Source organism: Enhydra lutris, unplaced genomic scaffold (assembly GCF_002288905.1).
Source record: "Enhydra lutris kenyoni isolate GAN:26980312 unplaced genomic scaffold, ASM228890v2 scaffoldscaffold10, whole genome shotgun sequence".
Lineage (NCBI taxonomy): Eukaryota > Metazoa > Chordata > Mammalia > Carnivora > Mustelidae > Enhydra > Enhydra lutris.
Window position 1 is genome coordinate 2,982,962 of NW_019154094.1, and position 26,472 is coordinate 3,009,433.

The 26,472-nt window shown below is 51.4% G+C and overlaps 1 protein-coding gene across 2 annotated transcripts; it reads right to left on the bottom strand.

Moving 5' to 3' along the window:
- Positions 1 to 10,500: 10,500 nt before the first annotated feature.
- On the bottom strand, positions 10,501 to 20,380 carry LOC111143795 (FK506 binding protein 8). Of its 2 annotated transcripts, XM_022497675.1 has the most exons (9): positions 20,304 to 20,380; positions 18,630 to 18,946; positions 15,692 to 15,861; positions 15,436 to 15,524; positions 14,931 to 15,151; positions 14,112 to 14,284; positions 12,109 to 12,186; positions 11,461 to 11,592; positions 10,501 to 11,032 (listed from the first exon to the last, which is right to left on the bottom strand). In XM_022497675.1, exons 2-9 carry the CDS (start codon positions 18,919 to 18,921, stop codon positions 10,946 to 10,948), a joined length of 1,242 nt encoding a protein of 413 aa, XP_022353383.1. In that variant the 5' UTR covers positions 18,922 to 18,946; positions 20,304 to 20,380; the 3' UTR covers positions 10,501 to 10,945. The 2 variants fall into 2 exon arrangements, with proteins under 2 accessions (XP_022353383.1, XP_022353384.1); XM_022497676.1 differs by lacking the exon at positions 20,304 to 20,380 and having other exon boundaries at positions 14,931 to 15,148; positions 18,630 to 19,767.
- Positions 20,381 to 26,472: the final 6,092 nt, after the last annotated feature.

A 26,472-nucleotide genomic window follows, 5' to 3' on the forward strand; every position in this document is an offset into this window, starting at 1 on the left:
CCCCCCTCCCCGGTTCCAGCGCCGGCGCGCCAGCCCCGCCCCGCCCCGCCGCCCGCTGACGCGCTGCATTATTCATGAGACGCGGCTGACCACGCCCCCTATGGCTCTAGTGAAACCCACGGTCACCTCTGCGCGGCCCGCCGATTGCTGCATTATTCATGAATGCAGCTGGTCGCGCCCCCTATGGGCCTGGCGAAGTTCACAGTCACCGCCCCGAGGTGCTGTATATTCATGAGGCGTGGATGGCCCCACCTTTCAAGACCCCAGAGGGGACCACTTCCGTGCCCAGACTCCGCCCCGACACGCGCACACCTTCAGACCCCGCCTCAATATGCATAATTCATGATCCTGGCTCCACCAGGCAATGATCGAAGCCACGCCCCACTGCCTGCTGACGTGATGCATTATTTATGAGTTTGCTCCAAGCCTTCTGTCCTGGGTTTCCGTTGAGAGCCCGGGCAAAGAGGGGGCGGGGCCAGTGCAAAACACGTGGGGGGCGGGGCCGGCTGCTGACGGAGTGAATGGGCGTGGCTATGCAAACCAAGTGCGCGTTGGACGCTGGGTGGGGCTGGCGGAGCTTCCCTTAAGGTAAGCAGATGGGATTCCCTGCCTGGGGCTTTTGGGTCATTAAGGATGTTGGGGAGGAGGTAAATTTTGCTAGTGATAAAAGTACAGTTTTAATAGAACAAAATTCTATATCCTCAAGGTTCCTGAGACCTGGTGTTTGTCCAGCTTTCCCATTTTAAGAAAACATTTAGGTATCATAAGGTACCAAAAATCCATTTAAAATATACTATTCAGGGGACCCCTGGGTGGCTTAGTGGGTTAATCCTCTGCCTTCAGCTCAGGTCATGATCTCGGGGTCCTGGGATGGAGCCCCTCCTCATGCTCTCTGCTCAGTAGGGAGCCTGCTCCCCTTCCTCTTTCTCTCTGCCTGTCTCTCTGCCTACTTGTGATCTGTCAAATAAATAAAAATCTTTTTAAAAAATAAATAAAATATATGGGGCGCCTGGGTGGCTCAGTGGTTGGGGCCTCTGCCTTCGGCTCAGGTCATGATCTCAGGGTCCTGGGATCGAGTCCCGCATCGGGCTCTCTGCTCGGCAGGGAGCCTGCCTCCTTCTCCTGTCTCTCTCTGCCTGCCTCTCTGCCTACTTGTGATCTGTCTGTCAAAAAATAAATAAATAAATAAAATATATTATTCAGGGGAACCTGGATAGCTCAGTCGTTGAGCATCTGCCTTCTGCTGGGGTCATGATTCTGGGGTCCTGAGATACAGCCGGGCGTGCGGAGAGCGTGCTTCCCCCTCTCCCACTCCCCCTGCTTATGTTCCCTCTCTCACTGTACCTCTCTCTGTCAGATTAATAAATAAAATCTTAAATAAGTAATAAATACAGTGTACTATTCAGTGGCATTTAGTACATATAGACCACTGTGCAGCCACTACAACTATCTCATTTGGGGAAAATTTTATCACCGCTAAGGAAATCCCCTTCCCACCAAAATGGTCACTCTGCATTCCTCCCTTCCCAGCCCCTGCAACTATTAACCAACTTTCTGTGTCTATGCTTTTACTTATTTTGGATATTTCATATCACTGGGATCATACCATATGTGACCTTCTGTGACTGGCACTCAGTGAAAAACTCAGCATGATGTGGGTTTTTTTTAAGATTTTATTTATTCATTTGACAGAGAGAGATCACAAGTAGGCAGAAAGGCCCACAGAGAGAAAGGGAAGCAGGCTCCCCGCTGAGCAGAGAGCCCGACTGGGGGCTCAATCCCAGGACCCTGAGATCATGACCTGAGCCGAAGGCAGAGGCTTAACCCACTGAGCCACCCAGGCGCCCCAGCATGATGTTTTTTTGAAACTGAATGAAGGCAACCTCATTTAAAATCGAGTCAGGGACGTCTGGGTGGCTCAGTGGGTTAAGCGCCCAACTCTTGATTTTGGCTCAGGTCATGATCGCAGGTTGTGAGATCAAGCCCCAAGTTGGGCTCTTCACTGGACATGGAGCCTACTTAAGATTTTCTCCATCACTCCCTGCCCCTTCTCTCTCTCTCTCTCTCTCTCTCTCTCTCTCTCTCTCAGTAAATAAATGAAGTCAGGAGGTCAGGAGAGGGAGCTCTGTACCCTACTGACTCATTTTCAAATGCAAACCCCAACAGGAAGGAGTCTACTTTGCTACCCCAGCAAGATGAAGGATGATTTTCCCCTGGCCCAGCAATAGCCCAGCCAACGAACCTAATGCAACTCAGCCAATGAGAAACTGTCACTACCTTGAACTCTTACTTTCCTCCAAAGCAGCCCCTCCCAACTTCCTCCTCCTCCCTGAGGTAATGTTTCAACTTCTTTGTTCCATTTTGCCAAGAGTTTTGTCATAGCCTGAGTGTTCTGAGTTGCCATTCCTCTGCTATTCCTGAATAAACCTATTTTGCCGGTAAAATAACTTGCTGTTTTATTTTCAAGATTTGTATTTTCTAGGGAGAGGGTGGTTGGGTTATGGACATAGGGGAGGGTATGCGCTATGGTGAGTGCTGTGAAGTGTGTGAGCCTGACGATACACAGACCTGAACCCCTGGGGCTAATAATACAGTATATGTTAATTAAGAAAATGTAAAAAAAAATTAAAATAAAATAAAAATAATTGGAGGGAGAAACTTTTTTTAAAGATTTTATTCTTTTTAAAGATTTTATTTAGTTATTTATTTGACAGACAGAGATCACAAGCAGGCAGAGAGAGGAGGAAGGAGGCTCCCCGCTGAGCAGAGAGCCCGACGCGGGGCTCTATCTCAGGAACCTGAGATCATGACCTGAGCCGAAGGCAGAGGCTTTAACCCACCGAGCCACCCAGGTGCCCCTGAAGGGAGAAATTTTAAAAAAAGAACTGGGGTGCCTGGATGGCTCAGTGGGTTAAAGCCTCTGCCTTCGGCTCAGGTCATGATCCCAGGGTCCTGGGATCGCCCCACGTCGGGCTCTCTGCTCAGCGGGGAGCCTGCTTCCTCCTCTCTCTCTCTGCCTGCCTCTCTGCCTACTTGTGATCTCTGTCTGTCAAATAAATAAATAAAATCTTTAAAAAAAAAAAAGATTGGTGTTTTCAAGGCTGGTCCCATTATAGGATGTATCAATGTTTCATTCCTTTTTTTTTCTTTAATTTTATTTATTTATTTGACAGAGAGAGATCACAAGTAGGCACAGAGCCAGGCAGAGAGAGAGGGGGGAAGCAGGCTCCCCGCAGAGCAGAGAGCCCAATGAGGGGCATGGTCCCAGGATCCTGAGATCATGACCCGGGGCTGAAGGCAGAGGCTTTACCCACTGAGCCACCCAGGTGCCCCTGTTTCATTCCTTTTTATGACTATGTGATACCCCATTGTGTGGACAGACCATATTTTGTTTATTCATTCATCCATCGATGGCCATTTGGGTTGTTTCCACCATTTCCCTATTATGAATAGTGCTGCTGTAAACACTCATGTACAAGTTTTTGTGTGGATGAATGTCTTCCCTTTTCCTGGGTCTATACTTACGAGTGACATTACTAAGTCCTATTGTAATTCCATGTTTAACTTTTCAAGGACCTGCCAGACTTTCTTCCACAGGAACTGTGCAGTTTTATCAATCTCTCATTTTACAGGTGGGGAAACTGAGGCTGGAAAACAGCACTGACTTGCCCAGGCAAGCTTCTCCTGGGCTCCTGGGTCTCCTAACCTGTGGGACATTCTTGTTTTCTTTTCCCCTTCAATCTAATTACAGACAGTGGTCATAAGATAAAGATTTTGAGGTAAGAGAGGAAGGTGAAGTTCAGGGACCTATGTATCTCTACCAAGGTGACCTCCTTACTTCTGCCCACCACTGCCAAGTTGGCACTATCATCCATTTACCCCCTAACCATAAACTGCTGAGCCCAAGGCAATGCCAGATTCCTTGAAACATTCTCCCATACCTGCCATTAATATCTCCATTTACAAATGGAGAAACTAAGGCCCAGAGGGGTGAGGCAGGACTCAAGGAGAGTGGCACTGCCAGTGAGTGGGCTGGCTGGAACTTGAACTTAAAATCTTTCTGACCCAGAGCCTCCCTGATTACCCTTCACTCTGCCTCTGGTACCCAGGTCCCTTTCTGTATATTTCCTCATTGAGCACCCTCAGCACAGGGCCTAGCATGAACTAGGTGTTCAGGAAATATGTGCTGAATGAATAAATGATATCATTTCATTTTCCCAACACAGATATCAGCCCATTTTGTAGATGAGGAGAATGAGGCTCAGAATGGTTTCACACGCTGCTGCAGAGATTCCAACTCCGGACTGCCTAAGCCCAGGGTCAAAACTCTGGAATCCCCTACCCTTCACCTGGGATCAGTCCCTCCTAAATGGAAGATGCCAGCACTTGCTCAGATACATTGAGCCCTCTGCCCGCTGTCTGGGCCCAGCTATTTATCCAGGGGCTAGGCCAGATAAATATTCGAGCAGGCAGGGCTGCACTGCCCAGAGGGATTGCAGAAGGGCAGGAATAGGGTAGCTGAGGTATGGGCAGTCTGGAGAGAAGGATGGGGAGGATAGAGACAGCTGGACTGCTGAATGGAGAACATGGGAGGAGCCAGCTTTGAGGGCTGACCAGCTCACTGTGTAATAACACTGGGAAAGGCAGGACCCCTTTCTGAGCCTCTGTGAATTTAGCTCATAAACAGTAGTAACACTGAGTGTTTAAAATGCACCAGGCTCTGTGTTCAGTGCTTGGCATCCAAGACCACCTTTTGGAGTAAATACAGTGGTTTGGACTCATCCACCAGATGAGGAAACCAAGGCTTGGAGAAGTTAAGAGAATTAAGAACAGGGGTGCCTGCCTGGCTTAGTTGCGGGAGCGTGTGATTTTATTATCTCAGGATTGTGAGTTCAAGCCCCAGGTTATGTGCAGAGACACTTAAATAAATATTTTAAAAAAAGAGAAGGGGGTCACCTGCGTGGCTCAGTTGGTCAAGTGTCTGACTCTTGATTTTGGCTCAGGTCATGATTTCAGGGTTGTGAGATCAAGCTGTATCTCAGGTTCTGTGCTGGGTGGAGCCGGCTTAAGATTCTCTCTCTCTCCCTCTGCCCCTGCTGATCCCTCTCCCTTCCTTCCTTACCCCCCCCCAAAAGAGAGAAGGAATTAAGAACACCACAGCCGGGGCGCCTGGGTGGCTCAGTGGGTTAAGCCGCTGCCTTTGGCTCAGGTCATGATCTCAGAGTCCTGGGATCGAGCCCCGTATCGGGTTCTCTGCTCAGCAGGGAGCTTGCTTCCTCCTCTCTCTCTGCCTGCTTCTCTGCCTGCTTGTGATCTCTCTCTGTCAAATAAATAAATAAAATCTTTAAAAAAAAAAAAAAAAAGAACACCACAGCCATGGGCTGTGCTGCTTCACAACAAGCATTTCTCCACTTTATGCTTGATGCCCCAGTGGCTCCCAGTGGAACCCCAGGAAGCTGGTTGATCACCATGGGATGCCCCTGGACAAGCACTCCACCTGCCAAGCTCATTGCAGAAGTTCTAACTCTATGACCCTCATCGGCTCCTCATTCCCTACATGGCTTGGGACGTGTCTTGACCTCCTTGGTGTGCCCACATCATAAAATATGGATAAGCACAGCAAACGGCAAATGGCATCATCATGGAAATCGTTATTTGTTTGTTTAAGATTTTATGTATTTATTTGACAGAGAGAGAGACATCAAGAGCAGGAACACAAACAGGGGGAGTGGGAGAGGGAGAAGCAGGCCTCCCGACAAGCGAGGAGCCCAATGCAGGGCTCGATCCCAGGACCCTGGGATCATGACCTGAGCTGAAAGCAGACGCTTAGCGACTGAGGTACCCAGACGCCCCGGAAATCATTATTATTAATGAGTTTTTGAGAATTTGTCTATCTAATCCCTTTCTATCATCTATTTATGTCGCTTGCAGTTTATTTATGTGTTTTCTTTTTTAAAGATTTTATTTTATTTCACAAAGAGAGATCACAAGTAGGCAGAGAGGCAGGCAGAGAGAGAGAGGAGGAGGAAGCAGGCTCCCTGCTGAGCAGAGAACCCGATGCGGGGCTCGAACCCAGGACCCCGAGATCATGACCTGAGCCGAAGGCAGAGGCTTTAACCCACTGAGCCACCCAGGCGCCCTATTTATGTGTTTTTCAACCACACTGAGATGAATACCCACTCTTTGTTATTCAGCAGTTGCTAACATATCTGCTGTCAATACACGTTAGCTCGCTATTGCTGCATAACGAAGCACTTCCCACTTAGGCCTAAAACAATATATGTTTATTATCTCGCAGTTTCCGTGAGTCAGAAGTCTGGTATGTCTTAACTGGTCCTCTGCTCGAGGTCTCATGAAGCTGCAAGCAAGGCGTTGACTGGCTACATCCTCGTCCCAAGGCTCAATGTCCAAGCTTCTTCAGGTTGTGGGCGGAACTCATTTCCTGGTGGTTGTAGGACTCTGGTCCCCATTTCTTTGCTGTTGGCTGGGGGCCACTCTCAGGTGCTAGCCTCGTGGCCCCCTCCACCTCAGTAACAGAGAGTCTGCCCCTCTTGAGAGGGAGAATTTTGAATGTTGAATCCCTCTCATAGTTCAAGTCTCTCTGGCTTTGTCATCTGCAACCCATGAGGTCAGGCCCACCCAGATTATCTCCGTATCTTAAAGTCAACTGTGCCCAATAACAATGTAATCACAGGAGTGAGATCCTGCCCACTTCCAGTCCTGGGATGATACACGGAAGAAATCTCAGGAGCCCCTTAAAATTTCTGCAGCCCACAGCCCTCAGAGCCAGCCTCCTACCCGCTCAGCTGCTCAGCCAGCCAATGAGCCTTAGAGATGTTGAACCATATTGTTTTGTAGCAGAGGGAATGCAAGGATCCATGAGAGCACTCACTTTGGTTTTTTTTTGTTGTTGTTTTAATATTTTATTTATTTGACAAAGATCACAAGTAGGCAGAGAGGTAGGCAGAAAGAGAGATGGGGATGCAGGCTCCCCGCTGAGCAGAGAGCCCAATGCAGGGCTCGATCCCAGGACCCCAAGATCATGACCTGAGCTGAAGGCAGAGGGTTATCCCACTGAGCCACCCAGGTGTCCTGAAAGCACTCACTTTGGAGCCAGTCCCTCTGCATGGCGGGCAGCCAGCAAGCAGCCCTCGGGTCCCATGCCTGTTCTGCTGCTCGCTCAGCTGGGCATCTCAGAACCAGCAAGTCTAGCTGTGATATTCGTGGCCATGGTTGATCACAGTGAAAGTGCATGAGGCAGAGACCAGGAAAAACCAGGCAAGCATCCAGGTGCGGACCCCTTAATTCTCCCAGAAATCTTTGTGACAACATGCACAGAGTACTGCCAACCAAGGAAGCTCACCTGAGCCTTGTCCAGGGTTTTTACTGGGAAGGAGTGCTGACCACCCACATGCTTGAACTCAGTCTCCAGCCACTCCACAGGTCAAGCTGAAACCATGGGACCAAAGGCCCCACCCTAAATTATATTGTTAGCATAGACTCTCAGCCAGAACATCCCAAGAACTTAGAATGTGACCTGCCAGGAGCTGACCGAGGGCCAGTCCTTTCTTGAGAACGTGCAGGTTTGAATAACCTAAGCCTGCTTAGTTATTTTTTTTTTACTGACCTACATCAGTAGGGCCTTCAAGTGCCCCCAAACCTCCATTTTGCTTCGTGAATCAGCTGAATTTTCCTCCCTGGGTCCCATGAAGAAGGTAAGGCCTAGCATTCCGTGGGAACAGTTTGTAGGGACAGCCGTGCAGACTCTTCCTCAAAGATGGCCCGTGTGCTTGCTAGACCTCCTGGGAACATTTCAGTGTCGGTTAAAACATCTCCATCAGCCCTGGTGACTGATGATTCCATGGTAATTTTCTTCCACCCACCCATCTGCCCACAAGCATTCATGATGACTCTTTTCTGTCCTCTGCCTGATGAGGGAGGCTCCCCGATAGTCCCACACTGGGTGACCCAGGAGGTTTTAACAATGACTTGACATGGAGGCATGCAAAGGATGTCCAGTGCTCAGATATGAATGCCCTCCCTCCCTCACTCAAACACACACACACACACACACACTCACACACACACACACACACACACACACACACAGCTCATTCTGTCTTGCTCACTTCCAATTCATAGCCCACTGTGAGCTGTACCCCTCAAGGGCAAGGCCAGGTTGAGTCATTGCCTAAGACCAAGTATACAGGAGGCATTGGTACATGTTTTCATACGAAATAAAAATCCATCCTAGCTGTCCTCTGAATGTGTCATGTACTGCCCGGCCAGCACACCTCTTGCACAAGCCATGCCAGTCCTGGCAGCATGCTTCATACCTGCCAAAGTACTCCTGTGCCTACAAGGAAACATCAGTGCCCCTTGTCCTGGACACCCTGTCCCCTCTCCCATTCAGACCAGAGGATGGAAAGACCAAGGGAAGGAACATACTGAAGTTCACACTCCTGGTCATGGCCTTCAAAGCCTCTCTTGTTTCCTGGCTCTAACTTGCAGGGAGGTGTAGACCTGGCTGGTGGGCACAGCATGGGCTCTGAAGGGAGGTTGACCTGGGGCTAATCTTGCCCATTGTGCCCAGGTGATGGGACCTTGGTTGGGAGCTGACTCCTTTCTGGGCCTCAGTGTGCTTAACTAATAATGGGCACAACCAAAAGAACCTTGGAGCAAAGCCTGACTCCAGCATTACTAGAAAGCTACAGCCTTCAGCACACCGTGGAACCCAGCGTGGGACCCACAAAGAGGACACAGAAAACCTGAGGACAGAGAGATCCTGAGCATGGAGAAGAGGCCAGAAGACTCACACATGCGTGATCAGCTGATTTTTAATAAGGCTGCCACAATAACTTGCTAGGAAAAAGAAAGTCTTCCCCACAGTTGTTTCTAGAACAACTGGATAGGCTACCTGGAAAATGAACCTCAACTCCAACCTCACACAAAAGTGAATCATGGATCTCCATAGAAAAGCTGAAGCCATACCATTTAAAAGAAAACCTAGGGGCGCCTGGATGGCTCAGTCGTTAAGCATCTGCCTTTGGGTCAGGTCATGATCCCAGGGTTCTGGGATCGAGCCCTGCATTGGGCTCCCTGCTTGGTGGGAAGCCCGCTTTTCCCTCTCCCACTCCCCCTCCTTGTGTTCCTGCTCTCGCTCTCTCTCTGTCAAATAAATAAATAAAATCCTTATATAATAAAAATAAAAAATAAAAAAAATAAAAGAACACCTTGAAAATCCCTACAAACCTGGTTAGCAAATATTGACAAAAACATAAACTGAACTTCTTCAAAATTAAAATGTCTGCTCTAAGAAAATGAAAAGTGAGCCCCAGAATGGGAAAAAATATTCATAATATACCTACCCGAGAAAGGACTTGTCTCCAAAATATGCAAATAATGGGCACAGAATGAAGCCACCGTGTGTCCCTGGTAGACTAATGCCACGCTAATGATCAGCGCTTGGGAACGACAGCAGCTGTGACCCTCACAACCCAGGCCAGGAAGTCACCCTCCCAGCCCACCATCCCGCTGGTCACCACTCAGGCCAGCTCCCCAGTCTGAGGTCAGCAAGACTGAGGAAAGAGGGGGTGTCCTACCTAGGACTCTAGCCCCGCCAAGCGTGGCCAACCCACAGCCCCTCCCGCAGTGCCACCCACAGAGCCCCCCTGCTGTGTCTAAGCCTAAAGCAGCTGAATGCTGGAAAGGGTAGCAGGTTCAAGCCACCCACAGATCTGTGCCCAGAGAGTTATCCAGATGGCTCACAGACCAGGACCCCAGAGTAGGCAAGCTCAAGGCCTAACTGCTACCTTCTGCTGGGTGGCTATGACCGGTGGCTTTCCCTAATGCGGCTGTTAGGGGACAGGTGCAACACAGTCCTGGTGGTGGTGGTCTATTCCTGGAGATCTCCTCTCCCGGAGGCAGGATGAAGCCGTGAGAAGGGTCACAGGTGCTGTCTTGACAGAGGCCTGACCACCCGCTCTGGCTGTGATGGTAGGCAGCATTTAAGGGAGAAGCTCCTACAGCCCCAGGTTGGGGGGGGGAACGAAACGAAATCAAGAGGAACTGCTGACCACACACTCTCCTTAACCTTGAACGCGCTGGGCTCAATCCTGTTCCAGGGCCTTTGCATTGGCTATGCTGTTACCCAGGCATGGGGCTGTCTGCTTGCCGCACAGCCGGCCCCCTATGGTTGCACAGGTCTCAGCACTGTCCCCAGTTAGATCCTGTCAGGATCCCTATTTTCAGATGAGGCAACAGAGACAAGAGAAGTGGAGTTTAACTGAGTGTAAACTCCTGCAGAGGCCGGCTGGGTACCCTGAATGCATCGCCCCACTTCTCTAGGTCTCTGCTGCCCCCTTTGTAAAGCAGATCTGCCGTGGCCTAAGAGGAGATGCCCCCACCCCCGCTTTAGTCCCACATGACCCTGGATGTGACACAGGTTATCTCTGGCCCAGCCCCAAGTGACAGCGGAAGAAGGGACTAGAGGCAGCAGAGTGCGGGGTAGGAGGCTTTATTTCACTGAAGGAGTGGGAGGGAGAACCTGGACAGAGGGCAGCAGGCGGTGTGGGTGGGGATTGACGCTTGGACAGGGACTGGGTTGGGGAAGGGCTGCCCCCAGGCCTGTTGGGAAGGAGAAACTGAGGCTGGCCTCTGTTGAGACCTAACCCAAGGGGATGGGGGTGGGGATGGGAATTGGGTCTGGAGGAATGAGGGTCCCCTCCCTCTGGGCTGGACTTGAAGCCCGGGCCCTGCCTCACTTTCCTCCTATAGGGCCATAGTCCCTCCTGTCTCACTGGGGCCATGTGGCCCCCACACCTCACTGCTCCCGCCCCAGAGGAGGGGGCTGGATCAGACAGGGCAGTGGACAGGGAGCCTGGGGAAGTTAGGGAGCGCGGGGTGGGGTCCGTGGTGTGCAAGGGGGTGGTGGCCACCTGGGTGGTCAGTTCCTGGCAGCGATGACCACGGAGAGAGCCACGCCCCCCAGGGCAACAGCAGTCGCCCCAAACAGCCACTTCCAGGGGATGGACTGTGGATAAATGGGAGGGAAGAGAAGGCTGGAGAGTGGTCAAGATTGATTCCCCAGGCTTCAGCTACCAACATGGCCCAAAGAGGCCTCCCAGCAAACCACTGCCTGACAAAGCCTTTCCCACCTTCTGGCAAACTCCTACTCATACATCAAAACTCAAGCCAAGTGTCCCCTGCTCTAGAACACCTCCCCTTCCCCTCTGGAAGAGCTATCACTCCCCGCCCTGAGCCCTCCAAGTCTTCTTCCATCTTCTGCTCTAACCCTGACTGCACAGGGCTGAGGCTTCTCTGTGTTCCCAACATGGTCCAACATAGCCCAGTTGACATCAACATTTGCAAAATGAAGAAACTCCTTCTGGGTGGCATGCCCCACCCTTAGCCCCTGCCCCTCGTCTGGGAACATCCCTGCGCCTGCCAGCCCCCGCTCACCCAGGCACCCTTGCCAGGACACTTGGCAGGCAGCCGGCTGGGGTTCCCCAGCATTTTCCGGTATAGGGCGGTCTCTGTGCTTCTCTGGGCCGCGTGCTTCTTCACCAGTTTTGAAAGCTCTGCATGGATCGTCTGCAAAAGGTGGGTGTCAGTTGGGCTAAGAACATGCAGTGGGAGCAGCCAACCTGACCATCATCTCCGATGTTCCGCCTTTCTGGGGAACCCTGGTCACTTTGGGGTGAGGACCACTGAGACACGAAAGTTCCATCTGCTCCTCTCAGGGCATCAGCAAAGTAGGGGCTGCCATCTCTATCCCCCTAGGCAACCAGTGGATGGGGCAGAGTACAAGGTGGCCAGGAGAAAGGAAGATTTTGGTAGAAAACCTGAGGACACTGACACTGGCCATGTTGGTAGCACCTTTGGCCTCTGGGATTCTGGCTGGGGAGGGGTGAGCCCTGACCATCTATGCAGGGGTCATAAGGGTCTCAGCAAGCTGGCTGGGGCTCTTCAGTCACCCAGCCCCTCGCCGTCACTGCCCAGGCTAGAACCCCAGGAGAGCCACAGCAAGCAGGACAAGGCAAAGACCACAGGATGACTTCCCAGACAAGTTAGCAGGGTAGGTCCCAAGGCTGCCTCCTTTCTGCTCACCTTGTTGGAAGGTTCCAGCTTCAGGGCTGCCCTCAGAATGGGGATGGCCTCACTGTACTCCCCCTGCTGGGCCAGCACCTGTGGAAGGAAATGGATGGCGTCATTCTAGAATGACAGTGCGCCATGATCTTCTTCAAAAGGCCCAGCCCTTGGGGCGCCTGGGTGGCTCAGTGGGTTGGAGCCTCTGCCTTCGGCTCAGGTCATGATCCCAGGGTCCAGGGATTGAGCCCCGCCTCGGGCTCTCTGCTCAGCAGGGAGCCTGCTTCCTCCTCTCTTTCTCTCTGCCTGCTTCTCTAACTACTTGTGATCTCTGTCAAATAAATAAATAAAAATCTTAAAAAAAAAAAAAAAAAAAAAGGCCCAGCCCTGCTAGGCTCCTGGTCACCCTGACTAGTCCCAAATCCATCACCCACAATCACCCCAGGGACCCAGCCACCCTTATACCGTCCCTGAGCCCTAAGACGACATAAGTGCCCCACTAGGCTCAATGTCGTCCCAGTCTGCTCCCTCCTCTGCATGTCTGTCTCAGCCTTTGCAGGAAACCTGGGTGCTGGCCTCACCTCCTCCCTTGCCACCCTAGCTGGCTCAAGAAGCTAAATGAGCATTTCCAAAGCTTTGACTACAGTGAATGATTCAGAGCCAGCCAATGAGGCCCACCTGAACCATGCAGGTGTCACGGACAGACATGGAAGCCTTGAACTTTCTGAGTGAGCAGGTAGAAGCACCTTGATCACCCTGAGGGGAAAACCCACAGCAGACAGGCACAGCATCCCAACAACATTGCTAATGCCTGGATCCAGCCATGCCTGAAGCCAACACCCTATACTTGGCAATTCCATAAGTTATTAATTCCTCCTCCTGTCTGAATCTGTTAGGATGGGTTTGTGTCGCCTACAACCAGCAGATATAAATGTGAGGCTATAGGAGCAGACAATTCCACTGCCCCCAAGAGCATCAGACCCCTGAGAAAATAGAGATAGCATCTTCTTCCCACATTTCTACACAGAACCCTACACACAAGTGGTTTAAAAATGCCGGTTGGAGGGAAGCCCTGCTCATGCCTCTCACCGACAGGCTAGGTGACCCACCATTTGCTTGTGTCTCAATTTCCTCAGTACTGCTAAAGGCGCTGAACTCCGCCCCCCCCCCCCCCCCCCCGCACCAAACACACACACACACACACAGGTGGAGATGAATAGCAGATGGGGACAAAAGCAATTACGGTCAAGTCTACACAGGTCAAATTCATCCCTACATTCCACAGCATTTACTGGGCACCCACTGTGTACCCGGCCCTGTTTGCATGGCTAGAGATTTACCAGTGAGTGAAATGGACAAAATCTCCAGCTTCTAATAAGGGACCTAACAGCCAGGATGACACCTGCCTCTGCTAACGCCACCATGGTGAACATGAAGACAGGGCAGGGAGTCAGGTGGGTGTGGGGGGGAGAGCTTCCTGAGGAGGTGACATAGGAGCAAAGACCTGAAGGAGGTGAAAGAGGGACCCATGGGGCGATCTGGGGTGTGAACGGCTCAGGCAGAGGGCAGAGCCTGTGTAAAGTCACTAGGGTGGGAATAACCCCAGCCTGGGCAGCAAGCACTGAGGAAGCTGAGCAGGATGGAGAGAAGGAAGAGGAGGGATGGAAGGGGATGGTGGGAGGACCCGATGACCCAGAGCCCCAAGGTCTGCAATGAGGACTTGGCTTTTTACTCTGAGATGTGTGAACCATGGAGAATTATATACAAAGAGCAGTCACCAAAGGGTCACAGGGCAGTGTCAGCAGTTAGGAGGGAACCTAAGACCTACGGTTCAAGTCTGGCTTGTCAACAAATTGCTATGATCCAGACCACACCTCAGCACCTGTCTGGGACTCAGTTTCCCCACCTGTATCCCAGAGAGCTTGGCTGGCTGATGCCCGTGCTCGTCTCAAATCCAGCGTTTGGAATCAGCCCCACTGCTCTGGGTGTGGGGGAATCAGCGGGTCCACCGGCCCGCAGCTCACCTTGCCCTTGCGGAAGAGAGCCTTGATGTTGTCGGGCTGATGCTCCAGCACAAGGCTGCAGGAGCGCAGTGCAGCTCGGTAGTGGTCCAGCTTCAGCTGTGATGCTGCCAGGTTGTTCAGACATTTCACCTTCAGCTGCAGGAGCTGCTCCTCCTCCTCGAATGTCATGTCCACTGCAGCGGGGGGCAGGGGGATGTTGGTGTTCAACCGTGGCCTTGGTTACCGTACCGCCAGCCCCCCATAGCCGCCCATCTGTGGAGGGCTGGCCACCTTTGACCCCAGGGAAAGGCACCCCACACACTGTGACCCAGGTCAAGGCCCGCTCCCTCTGGACCTGGTGGCAGAGGGGACTGAGTGGGGAGGGCCTCGGAGTACCCCAGTCCCAAGAGACTGGAGAGAGGGGCTCTGAATTCCCAGGGGCGGGGCCTCCACCATCTATTCCTTGGAGGACCTCAAGCCTCTCTGGTCTCAGTTTCCCTATTTCTAACACGGGCCAAGACCAGCCCATCCTCAGGGTGCTCCTAAAGAATAAGATCGAGCCTAAGCAATGCGAAGACCTAACCACAGGGCATGTGGATTGACATGGTCCATGGTCACTCACATTCCAACATCTACCTGTGTTCTGTATTATTCTGTTGATTGAGGACATACCTTAAGTCTACAGTGGACTCTAGTCTAAGGGTCAGGAATAGTTGATCATCTGTCCACATTCTGGAATATTCTAGATCATTCTGAGTCTGAGTCCTTCTGTGGCTGGATGCTTCTGGCACGAGTGGATGGCTTCGCAGGGGGTGCGGCAGGATTTGACTTGGCACTCACCTTTGGCGCTAGAGGTGATGGCCTTGATGGCGAGGTCGTAGGAATTGGCAGCCAACACGAAGTCGGCCCGCTGGTAGTGGGCATTGCCACACTCCCGCTTCCGGTTGGCCAGAGCCACACGCTCCTGCCCTGTGAGCATTTCCAGGTCAGGCCCATCTACGGCAGTCTTCAGGGTCACCTCCAGGCACAGGGCCGCGTGTGGGGGGATGTACGGGCTCCTGCTGGGGGATGGGGCAAGAGCAGCACTCAGACCCAGCGGCCACCATGAGCGAACCCCAGATACACTGGGTTGGCTAGGGAGCAGGGGGGAAAGGGCGAGGGCTCAAGACTTGGGAGCTGGCCCCACCATCACCCCCTCCTCAGTGAAACGAAAGGGAAGTAACTTGCGACCCATGGGCTTCCTGACTTGGTGAGTGACTTCCCCTCCCTAAGTCTGTTTCTTCTGCTATCAATTTGGTGGGCAAAGGGGTCCTCCATTGGGACCCTGCTGGTAACAGGTTCTCACCTGCCCTGGGGGCCATAGCAGTACTTGGAATCAGCAGTGACCATAGCTGTCTCCCCCACATCCATGAGTGGAACGCTGAGATCCAGGGCCTGGGTGTGCGGGGGCAAGAGGGTCAGGCAGGCTCAGGTACACAGTAGCAATGCCACGCCCACTCCGACCCCACCACCACCCTGCCCCCCAGCAGCCACCACCTCCCCTTAGCAGGCCTCCTCCACTCAGCTCCAGACCAGCTGCCAGGGCCCTCGCGCCCTCCCACCTGGATGACGTCACAGTCGCCCAGGGTGAACACCAGCTCTGGCTCTTCCTGCACCCGAGTGCCGTTCTCCAGCGAGGTCTGCAGCTGTACAGTGACTACCTGGCCTTTAGCTGGGCGGCTCGAGCCGGGTGGGCCTGGGACCAACGTCTTCTTCCGTAACAGCCCGTTCCCTGCCGGGGACCGGGGACGAGCAGCCTATCACCACGCAGGTCAGATGGGTGCTTGCTCCCCCCAGCACCCCTCTCCCAGCACCCAGCTGAGCCTCAAAGAGCTGCTCTGCCACTTACTGGGTAGGTGATCCCATGCCCCTGGAACTGTCCCTGGCTGGACACTAGGCATGAAAGGATCAATCTGAGGGGTGACAATTATGGCCCGTCTGACCATTATCTTAAGAAAATTTAGATCTGGGATGCCTGGGTGGCTCAGTTGGTTAAGCGTCTGCCTTCGGCTCAGGTCATGATCCTGGGGTCCTGGGATCGAGTACCATATCGGGCTCCTTGTTCAGTGGGGAGCCTGCTTCTCCCTCTGCCTATCACTCCCCTGCTTGTGTGCACATACACCCCTTCTCTGACAATTAAATAAATAAATCTTTAAAAAAAGAAAAGAAAATTAAGTCTTGGCCCGGACAAAGAGCTGAGAAAAGTCATCCTGCCAAGCAGAATCAGGCTGGCAGGGATGTGCAGGATAGACTCTGAAGCCGCCCTCCACTCCCTCTCCTGGTTCCCATCCAGCCCTTCAACACTGGGCCTCCATTTACCTAGCCATGAAATGGGGACATCAGGGAGACCCCTGGTGATACCCAGTGAGCAGTCTGCTTGGTTATCAGAGTCTCTGTGACACCAGGATTGTGTCTCTACCAAAGAAGCACATCCCTACAATTCAAAGTTAAGCAGCCAGAGGGTCTATAAGCAACAGTGTCCCTGATGGGCCCACAGCCCATATTTTCCTCCAAGCCCCAAGCAATCACAGGAATGGACAAATGGCCCTGGCGAACAGCTACTGAGCAGCCGTGAGGCCCAGCACCCTCACGAATCCACTCAAGGAACCCGCACAACAAAGAAAGCCACTGTCATCCCACAACCACCACTGAGGCAACTGAGGGCTTACACCTGTGAGGCCCATCAGACTAATACCTGCAGTCATCCATATTCCCAGCATTTACCTGGATTCTATAATATTCCACCAGTTTGGGATATACTGTAACTCTGAATGGACCTTTGACTAAAGGTGAGGGACAGGGAAATAGCTGTTAATATTCTGGAATATTCTAGAATGTTCCAAATTTCTATACTGTTCCCCAACTTGTCCATGCTCCACATCCAGTTTCAGAACTCATCTAGTGGCTCCCTAGGAATCCCTGTGTCTCTAAGTATCTGGGCATGAATGGTGGATGTGCTGGTCGGGTTATAAGCAGGCACTAGCCTCTTATCTCAGTAGACTCTGGGCAAATCATGTACCCTCTCAAGGCCTCAGTTTCCTTGGACAGAAGCCCAAATTCTCACCTCAGAAAGCAGCTGGCTCAAACATAAATGGGCAGTCAGGTTCGTGCTCAGAGGGAAAGCAGAGCAGCTCTTAATATCAGTAAAGAAGAGCTTCCCAAATTCTAATACAGCCTAGGAAGCTGTCTGCTGGGCAAGCACCTCCATTCACTGAGCCTCAGTTCCCTCATCTGTAAGACGGGGAGATGGTGGGACGCCTGGGTGGCTGATTTGGTTAAGCGTCTGGCTTGGGTTTGGGTCATGATCCCGGAGTCCCAGAATCGAGTCCCGCATCTACTTCTCCCTCTGACCCTCTCCCTTCTCGTGCATGCACATGCGCTCTCTCTCAAATAAATAAATAAAATCTTAAAAAAAAAAAAAAAGGGGGATTTGATAAGAATTACATTTTAGGGTCGTTGTAAGGCTAAAAAATGATGTGTGGGCCTGGCACGGACCCAGCAAATATTAAGTGGTGTTATTTTTATTTTTTGTAATGTTATGATTTATTCATTTGAGACCGAGCAAGAACAAGAGACAGCATGAGCTGGGGTAGGGGCAGGCAGAGAGGGAGTAGCAACCTCCCCTCCAAGCAGAGAGCATGACGTGGGGATGTGGGAACTCGATCCATGGACCCTGAGATTATGACCTGAGCCGAAGACAGATGCTTAACTGACTGAGCCACCCAGGCACCCCAACCTGGTGTTATTTTCAGAAGTGGCATTTCTATCAGCAGTAGAGATGATAACAGTAACAAATCTGCATTATCAAATCAGGATTACTTGACACTATTGCTTTAATATCAGTATTTGTGATCTTATTAACGATGTTTCACTACCATCATTATTAGTGGACACTAATGTTATTTAATATACAAAGTATCAGTACCAGCAGCAGTATTTCTCTCTAGTTTCCAGGGTCACTATCATGGGGTACATGATGGGGCATGTGTGTGGGATCCCCCAGTTTCTTTCTTGTAGGCCTTCTCTGAGTAGTTGCAATGCTAATGCATGCTATGAGTCAGACAGAGGATTGAACAAAATGAGATGTTTTCCAGATCTATTTGACCCCTGGACACATTTTCAGGGAAGAGGCACTTGTCAGACAAATGCCAAAAAAGGAAGCAGTGGGGGCTGGGAGCTGCCAGCACCTGGAGTACTGGCTGTGTGGCCCTGGGCAGGTGACTCAGCCTCTCTGAGCTGCTCTTAGCAGCTCTGAGAAACAGGGCTAGAACACGACGTGCATGTGTGCATGTGACAATGAAAGGGGTTCTTAGATATGAAGTGTCTCAACCAGTTGCCTGTGGCAAGCGATCACCGTGGTTACATGTTTGACTTCCAAACTACTGCATAGCAGAGAGGGGGAAATGAGGCTCAGGGGAGAAGATGGCCTAGGCCAAGGTCATTCCTGAACCTGAGCTGTCCAGGCCGTGTGGGTCAACCCAAGCCACCCCTGCTCCTTACCCAGGATGTCCAGCCACTCATCCGGGGCTGGGGCGGGCTCGGGCTCAGGCTCCATGGCGGCCAGGAACTCTCGGGCCAGGGCCCCAGGCTGCTCGGCCTCCTCCAGTGGAGGCCGCCCCACGTCTTCAAGTGGTGGCAGCTCACTCAGGTCTTCCTCCTCCTCCTCCTCCTCCTCGCCCTCTGCATCTTCCACCCCATCCAGCACCTCGAAGTCCTCGAGTGGTGGGACCCCAGCAGGCGGTGGGGCAGTGGGCTCAGGCCCCGAGGCAGAGGGCTCAGCACAGGAAGCCATGCTGCTGGGGGGATGGGAATTGGCCCTGGTGGGGGGAATGGATGGGGTAAGAATCCCACCCTCACATTCTCCTCTGCATCCATTCACCCGCTGTGTGACTTAGGAGCACCCGGCCTTAATTTCCTCATCTGTACAGTGGGTAAAGAACAACCCAGGCTTGTCCCACACATCAAACCCTAGCCATCAATCAGTCTCAATGTTAGCTGTTTTACAGCTGATTATTTTTTAGTTTTTACAAATACCCAGAGTAGGAAACATCCTCTGCCCCCATATTTTACAGAAAAGTAAATTGAGGCCCAGAGAGGCAAAGCTATTTGCCCAAGGTCACAGAGCAAGGTAACTGCAGGGACAGAATTTGAACCGGGGTTTTAAACGCCCAGAGGGGGTTGCCAGGATTTTTTTAGGGTGACTGAAGTCTCAGGAAGTCTGTTTTTAGAGCCCAAAGGGAATTGAATCTTTACCAGGAATCCCACCTCCAGCTGCCCCTTCTCCTAAGGGTTGCCACTAGAAATCCCAAGCCTTTTCTTTCCATACCCTGAATCTAATACCACTCCCCCAATGCCAAGGACTCTAGCCCATACCCTTCCCTGGGAGCCCTTCCTCCTCTCCTCAAGCCTCCTGACCACTCTCTCAAAGTAGCCTCCTTTACAGGGGTGGTCAAGACCCCCAAGGGATTCTACAGCCTCCTCTTCTGGCTATGAACAACTGCCCCTCTTCCCCAGGCCCCAAGCTCAGAGGTGGTAAAGCCTAGCTTTCATTCTAATTCTAACCCACAGCATCTCCTCCCTAACCCTCACCTGCCTGCTCCTTCCGGGCTCCGGCCCCATTTTCTGAGACCCTCCCAGCCCCCCCCCCCACAATCCCCTGCGCCCGTATAACTCGCCCTCCCCCCTCCCCCAACCACCGCCCCCAGCCTGGGCCAGCTCTCCCCACAGCCGCTCAGTCGACCCGTAAACACCCTGATGTCCCCAGACGCCCCTCAACGGATCGCATCATACCCTACACCCTCCAGACGACCCCCCCACCCGGGCCTGGCTCTCCGTCAACCTCCCACCCAGGGCCCCAACGCCTCATGCCTGTTTGACGCCACCAGTCTGGGGCCCCCGACCCCCGCACCCCTCAGGGCCCCCGGCCCTGCACTTCTCTGCCAGCACTGCCCCCACCTACTCCCCTCAGTCCCCTTCGGTTCCCACCCCCAGCCGCCCGCGCTCTGCCGCGCCCCCTCTAGCACTCCGACCCTCCTCGCCCCCCGGCTCGCCTCCCCCAGCGGCCCTTAGCCCCGCCCATCGGCCCCAGCCCCCGTCGCCCCGGCACCCAGACCAGCCCAGGCCTGGGCAGCGCCCCCAGCCGGTGCAACCCTGCCGGCGCCCCGGGACACGTGCCTCCGGCTCCGGGACCCCCGCCTGGGGTCCTGCGCCCCCCTCCCCGCCCCCAGCCGTGGCCGCCGCGCCTCGGGAACCAGGCTCGGGCGCCCGGCCCCGCCCCCGCCGCGCCCATTGGCCGCCGCTGCGGCGACTGTAGCATCCATTGGTCTGTGCGCACATCCGTCTCGGAAGCAAGCGCCACCCCCTTCCTGCTTGTTTCCGCGGGGAATTCTTAAAGGGGCAGAGGCTGCCGCGCCACCCGGAGCGGGGGCGGGGGCGGAGGCGGGAGAAGGGGTCTCGGGGTCTCTTCGCCAATTAGCGCCGCGCTGCCTACCAGGACTCACCGTTCGCGTTTGAGCTTCATCTTGCTCATCTGCGAAATGGGGATAAACACTCCCATGCACGCACTCTCACCTTGTGGGGGCTGTTGAGAGGACAGCCCTAAAAGGTGTTGCCTTAAGGAGCTCAGACGTGACTGTCAGTGCAGCTCTGGGACAGCTGGACGACCCACCCTTAAGCCCTAATTACAGATGTGGACCCAAGGTCTCCAGGGGAGCGATCACCCAAGGGCACGCAGAACCTCCGCCACCCTCGCGTGGTCTAATCTCCGAGAAAGCTTTTCTTTTGCACAGAGAAGAAACGCAATTAATGGTTAGGTGAGGGAGTGAGCAAGCAAGGCTGCTGGAAGGAGTTTCTTCTCCCTGCACCCTCTGCCAGAGGGTGATAAGATACCCATGGAGAAGGTGGTAGCTTCGATTAGATGGGTTTTTAAGGATCTTGTTTTGAAAAGGAGGGGGGACACTTACACTTCCCTCGTTCTATTTTGTTTCCTTCCCAGGAGTTACCCATTTGCAGATCTCCTTCATTCTTATCCCACTCTGCTCCACCCTGGGACGAATTATGCCTGTTTTGTCCCCACTGCATCCTTGACTGATGCCTAGCACCTATGGTATGGTAGTTGGATAAATGAATGAATGAATGAATGAGTCACTGGCTATTGGAGGTAGCTAACACCAGAGGAGGTAACTGGCTTTGGAGGTAACTAACTTGTCAGACTGGTGCTCCTTCCAAGGTCACCTCCTACAGGAAGCTCTCCCAGACTTCCCCAAGGCAAAGCCTGATTGGCAGCCCTCTTAGCATGATGAACCTTCACTTCATAACTGATTTTATGTCTGTATTATTATTTGACTTAACTCTGCCTTGCCCCCTAGGTTGGAAAACCCCCATAGTCTAGGAAGGGTCTGTTTGTCATTGTTTTAGCACTGGGGCCTACACAGTGACTGGCACAAAAGGAGAGGAGGTGGGGGGAATTCAGGGAAATCATTGTGGTTGGAAGGCAGGCAAGCTAACCAGCGAAAGAGGTGCTAGGGTGGTGAAGATATGTGAGAAATTTCCTGGGAAAGAACATCAAATAAACCCTGGGCCAGTGCTGGTTCTGAGGGACTTGGACTACTCCCTATCCATCTCTGAACCTCAGTGGTTTTGTTTGTTTGTAAAGATTATTTATTTATTTATTTGACAGACAGAGATCACAAGCGGAGAGGCAGACAGAGAGAGAGTAGGAAGCAGGCTCCCTGTGGAGCAGAGAGCCCGACGCAGGGCTCCATCCCAGGACCCTGGGATCATGACCCAAGCCAAAGGCAGAGGCTTTAACCCACCGAGCCACCCAGGCAACCTAGTCAGTGTTTTTATCTGCATAGTGGAATCTCTTACCCATCCAGCCCCATCTCTATTATAAGGGCTGGAAGAATTGTAATAAACACTGATACTAATAAGTAAACAACCAAATTAAATATAAACTAATAACAGCAACTATTGCAACACTAACAGTAATGGCTGACACTCAGACTTCACAGGTGAAGGCAAACATTCACATGTATTTTTTTTTAAAGATTTTATTCATTTGACAGAGATCACAAGTAGGCAGAGAGGCAGGCAGAGAGAGAGAGGAAGAAGCAGGTTCCCTATTGAGCAGAGAGCCCGATGCGGGGCTCAATCCCAGGACCCTGAGATCATGACCTGAGCCGAAGGCAGAGGCTTTATCCCACTGAGCCACTCAGGCACCCCACATTCACATGTATTTAATTGTTGTTGTATGAGCCTTAGGAGACAAATGCTTTGCTATCTGGAGATCATGTCATTGACTACATGGTATTGCAATTGTCATAGTTTTCCTGGTGAACTCGACTTTTTATTGTTATGATGTGCTCTTCTTTATTTCAGTGTTTCTTGCCTTGGAGTGGAGTTTGTCTCACATTAAGATGACACACAGTTCTCTTTTGGCTCATTGTTTTTTCTTGGCTCATTTTTTTAAAGACTATATTTATTTATTTGTCAGAGAGAGAGCACACAAGCAGGGGGAGCAGCAGGCAGAGAGAGAAGCAGGTTCCCCGCTGAGCAAGGAGCCCAATGTAGGACTCAATCCCAGGAACCCCCAGGAGCCGAAGGTAGATGCCCAACTGACTTGAGCCACCCAGGTGACCCTTGGCTTGTTATTTATTTATTTATTTTTCTTTTTTCCCCAAGATTTTATTTATTTGACAGAAATATAGAGAGACAGGGAACACAAGCAGGGGGAGAGGGAGAAGCAGGCTTTCCGCTGAGCAGGGAGCCCAGTGCAGAACTTGATCCTAGGACACCAGGATCATGACCTGAGCCGAAGGCAGATGCTTAACTGAACCACCCAGGTGCTCCAGCCTCATTTTTAAAATGTACCATCCTTTTGCAACCTTTACCTTCTACCTTTCTGTATCTTTACGTTGTATGTGTCTCCTGTAAATAGCACAGAATTGGGTTTTGCTTTTTTATTTAGTCTGCCCATCTTTTGTCTTTTTAACTGGGGCATTTGGCCCATTTACATTTAATATAATTATGGACCTATTTGATTTCCTATGTGTTTTTTCTCTGACTCACCTGCTCTGTGCTCCTTTTCTCTCTCTTTTCTTGCCTTTTTTGGGATTTGATGCATGTTTTTTGTTAAGACTATCCTCATCTGGGACGCCTGGGTGGCTCAGTTGGTTGGACGACTGCCTTCGGCTCAGGTCATGATCCCGGAGTCCCGGGATCGAGTCCCGCATCGGACTCCCAGCTCCATGGGGAGTCTGCTTCTCCCTCTGACCTTCTCCTCGCTCATGCTCTCTCTCACTGCCTCTCTCTCAAATAAATAAATAAAATCTTTAAAAAAAAAAAAAAAGACTATCCTCATCTTACAGATGGAGAAACTGAGGCACAAAGGCACTGTGCCTTGTTCAAGGTCACAGTGATGAAAAACAATATAGGTCAGGTCTCTTCCCCTATTGAGCTTTTATTTCACCTAGGGAGCGGGATATTGCACAAACAATGATTCAGGTAAGTATCTAATAGCAGCTGTGATAAGCACTAAGTGGGAAATAAAACTAAAAAAGGGGCAGAGAGCGGCTTCCAGTCCCTAGACTCAGGCCTCCCCCAAACAATGTTCCCATCACTGGTCTGAGTGTCCCCATCACTTTTCACCCTCTCCTTTGAACACAAAAGAGAAAAATATTTTCTTGTCTCTACTCTGCACAAACATTTGGGGCCAACCAAGACCCTTTTAGCCTTGACCTGTACCCCCCAGCCCTTCCAGGACCCTTACGAAAGTTTCCTGGCTTCCCACAGAGCCTGAGGGACCCATTGAAAAGCTTGGTTTTTCCAGCATGGGTCACTTATGGTGCAGTCTGCAGACAAAAGCCATGGTTCCCAGCATCCCACACCCAGGCTCTTTTCTCAGCACTGGCTGCTGCCTGACTCACAGAGCTCCACAATTCTTTCTTTTTTCTTATAATTATTTTTTAAGATTTTAATTTATTTGAGAGAGAGAGAGAGAGAGAGAGAGAGAGAGCATGAGAAGGGAGAAGGTCAGAGGGAGAAGGAGACTCCCCAATGAGCAGGGAGCCCAATGTGGGACTCCCGGATCATGACCTGAGCGGAAGGCAGTCGCCCAACCGAGCCACCCAGGCGTCCTTTTTTTTTTTTTTTTTTAAGATTTTATTTATTTATTTGTCATAGACACAGCAAGAGAGGGAACACAAGCAGGGGGAGAGGGAGAGGGAGAAGCAGGCTTCCTGCCAAGCAGGGAGCCCAATGCGGGGCTCCATCCCAGGACCCTGGTATCATGACCTGAGTTGAGGGCAGACGCTTAACGACTAAGCCACCCAGGTGGCCCATATATTTGTATTTTCTCTTTTTTTTTTTTTAAGATTTTTATTTACTTATTTGACAGACAGAGATCACAAGTAGGCAGAGAGGCAGGCAGAGAGAGAGGGAGGAAAGCAGGCTCCCTGCTGAGCAGAGAGCCTGATATGGGGCTCGATTCTAGGACCCTGAAATCATGACCTGAGCTGAAGGCAGAGGCCTAACCCACTGAGCCACACAGGCACCCCTGTATTTTCTAACTCTTACTGCTGAGAGGATCTCTGAGCAATGAATGATACCCCAGTAGCAGTGAGCACACCAACCTCCCAGATCTTAGTTTCTCAATACCATTCTCCAAGAAGAGGAACCAGCCTCCTTGGAGAAATGGCTGATTCCAGGGATATTCCAAACCAAACATGGAACAGCTTGTAGTGCTAAAACTAAGGACGTTCTCAGAGAAAGATGGAGACATATTTTTTAAAATATTTATTTGCGGGGGACAGGCAGAGGGAAAGGGAGAGAGAGACTCTCAAGCAGACTCCCCACTGAGCACGGAGCCTGATCCCACGACGCTGAAATCATGACCTGGGCTGAAATCAAGAGTCGGACACTTAACCAACTGAGCCACCCAGGAGCCCCAAAGATGAAGACATATTAAAAGAACATAGAAGCTAACCTAAAGGGGCAGCAAAGTAAGTAATGAATTAATTGTAGGGGTGCTGGCTAGCTCAGGCTGCAGAGCGCATGACTCTTGATCTCAGGTCGTGAGTTCAAGTCCCATATTGGGCATGAAGCCTACAAAAAAAAAAGAAAGAAAGAAAGAAAGAAATTATTGTAACCCACAAAATAAAATAAATACTCATAAGTTCATAGTGATATAAATACTTGAATAAATGCATAACTAGAGAAGAATGGACAGCTCTTGCTTACAATAGAATTCCAATTAATAACTAATTAATAAACAGAAATCACTATAGCAATTTTTGCTGGCAAGAGCCATGGATGGATGCTAAAACTAGTGGATGAAAATACTTTAAAAAAGAAAAAAAAAAGTAGGGCACCTGGGTGGCTGAGTCAGTTAAGGGTTGGCCTTTGGTTCTGGTCATGATCTGGGGGTCCTGGGATGGAGCCCCACATGGGGCTCCCTGCTCAGCGGGGAGCCGGCTTTTCCTTCTCCCTCTGCCATCTCCCCTCCACCTCCACCCCCACCCCCAACTGCGCTCGCTGGCTCTCTCTCTCTCTCTGTCAAAGAAATAAATAAAATTTAAAAAAAAATAATTAAAAAAAAAAAACTAGGGTATTTGCATGGTCTCTTAAGGTCTCTCCCCATAAGATAATTACTGTAAAGGGGAAATTAGTAACTTAACAGTTGAGAAACTGGCAGGCAATGCCTTAAGCAAGTAACTAACGTCAACATCACCAATGATGAGACACATCAATAACCTGTGACTCCAGATATGACATACTGAGGACACATCCCTTCTGTGGGATTCCTGCCAAAAGTCAGAAACTTCCTTCTAATCATGAGGAAACACTGGACAAACCCATATTGCTGAGTAGTCTACAAAACCAGTACTCTTCCCAAGTATTAAGGTCATAAAAGATTAGGAAAGACTGAGAAAATGTCACCGAGTGGAGACTAAGGAGACAAGACTAAACGTAGCATGGGATATTTCCTGGTTGGGCTCCTGGACCAGAGAAATGTCACCAAAAGCGGAGCAGGGATTGTTGAACTGGATGAATCTGATTCCCAACCTAGAAAACAGGTTGTCTGGCTCTGGGTCAACCAGGGGCCACTTTAGCACAGCATGGTCTTGAGGGAGTACCTGCCGCTGCTGGACCTCAGTCTTACCATCTGTTAAGTAGGCTGTCTTTTAGAGTCCCTCACCCTCTTCCGGGCTGTCGGGCATCTCAGGCCTTGGAAACCACGCAGGCGCGAGGGGGACTGCTTGATTGGCTATTCGTTGTGACGCACTCACGAGCAATAAACAGCACCTAAGCCCCACCCCTTCCTGCCGCGCCTCCTAGCACGCCT

What these genes read in the sequence shown, in the direction of transcription:
- LOC111143795 (XM_022497675.1), bottom strand. Translation starts at nt 18,921, where the DNA reads ATGGCTTCCTGTGCTGAGCCCTCTGCCTCGGGGCCTGAGCCCACTGCC. An exon ending in AGCTGGAACCTTCCAACAAG is followed by an intron (nt 11,593 to 12,108) that starts GTGAGCAGAAAG and finishes CACCTTTTGCAG; the next exon opens with ACGATCCATGCAGAGCTTTC. An exon ending in GTCCTGGCAAGGGTGCCTGG is followed by an intron (nt 11,033 to 11,460) that starts GTGAGCGGGGGC and finishes ATTTATCCACAG; the next exon opens with TCCATCCCCTGGAAGTGGCT.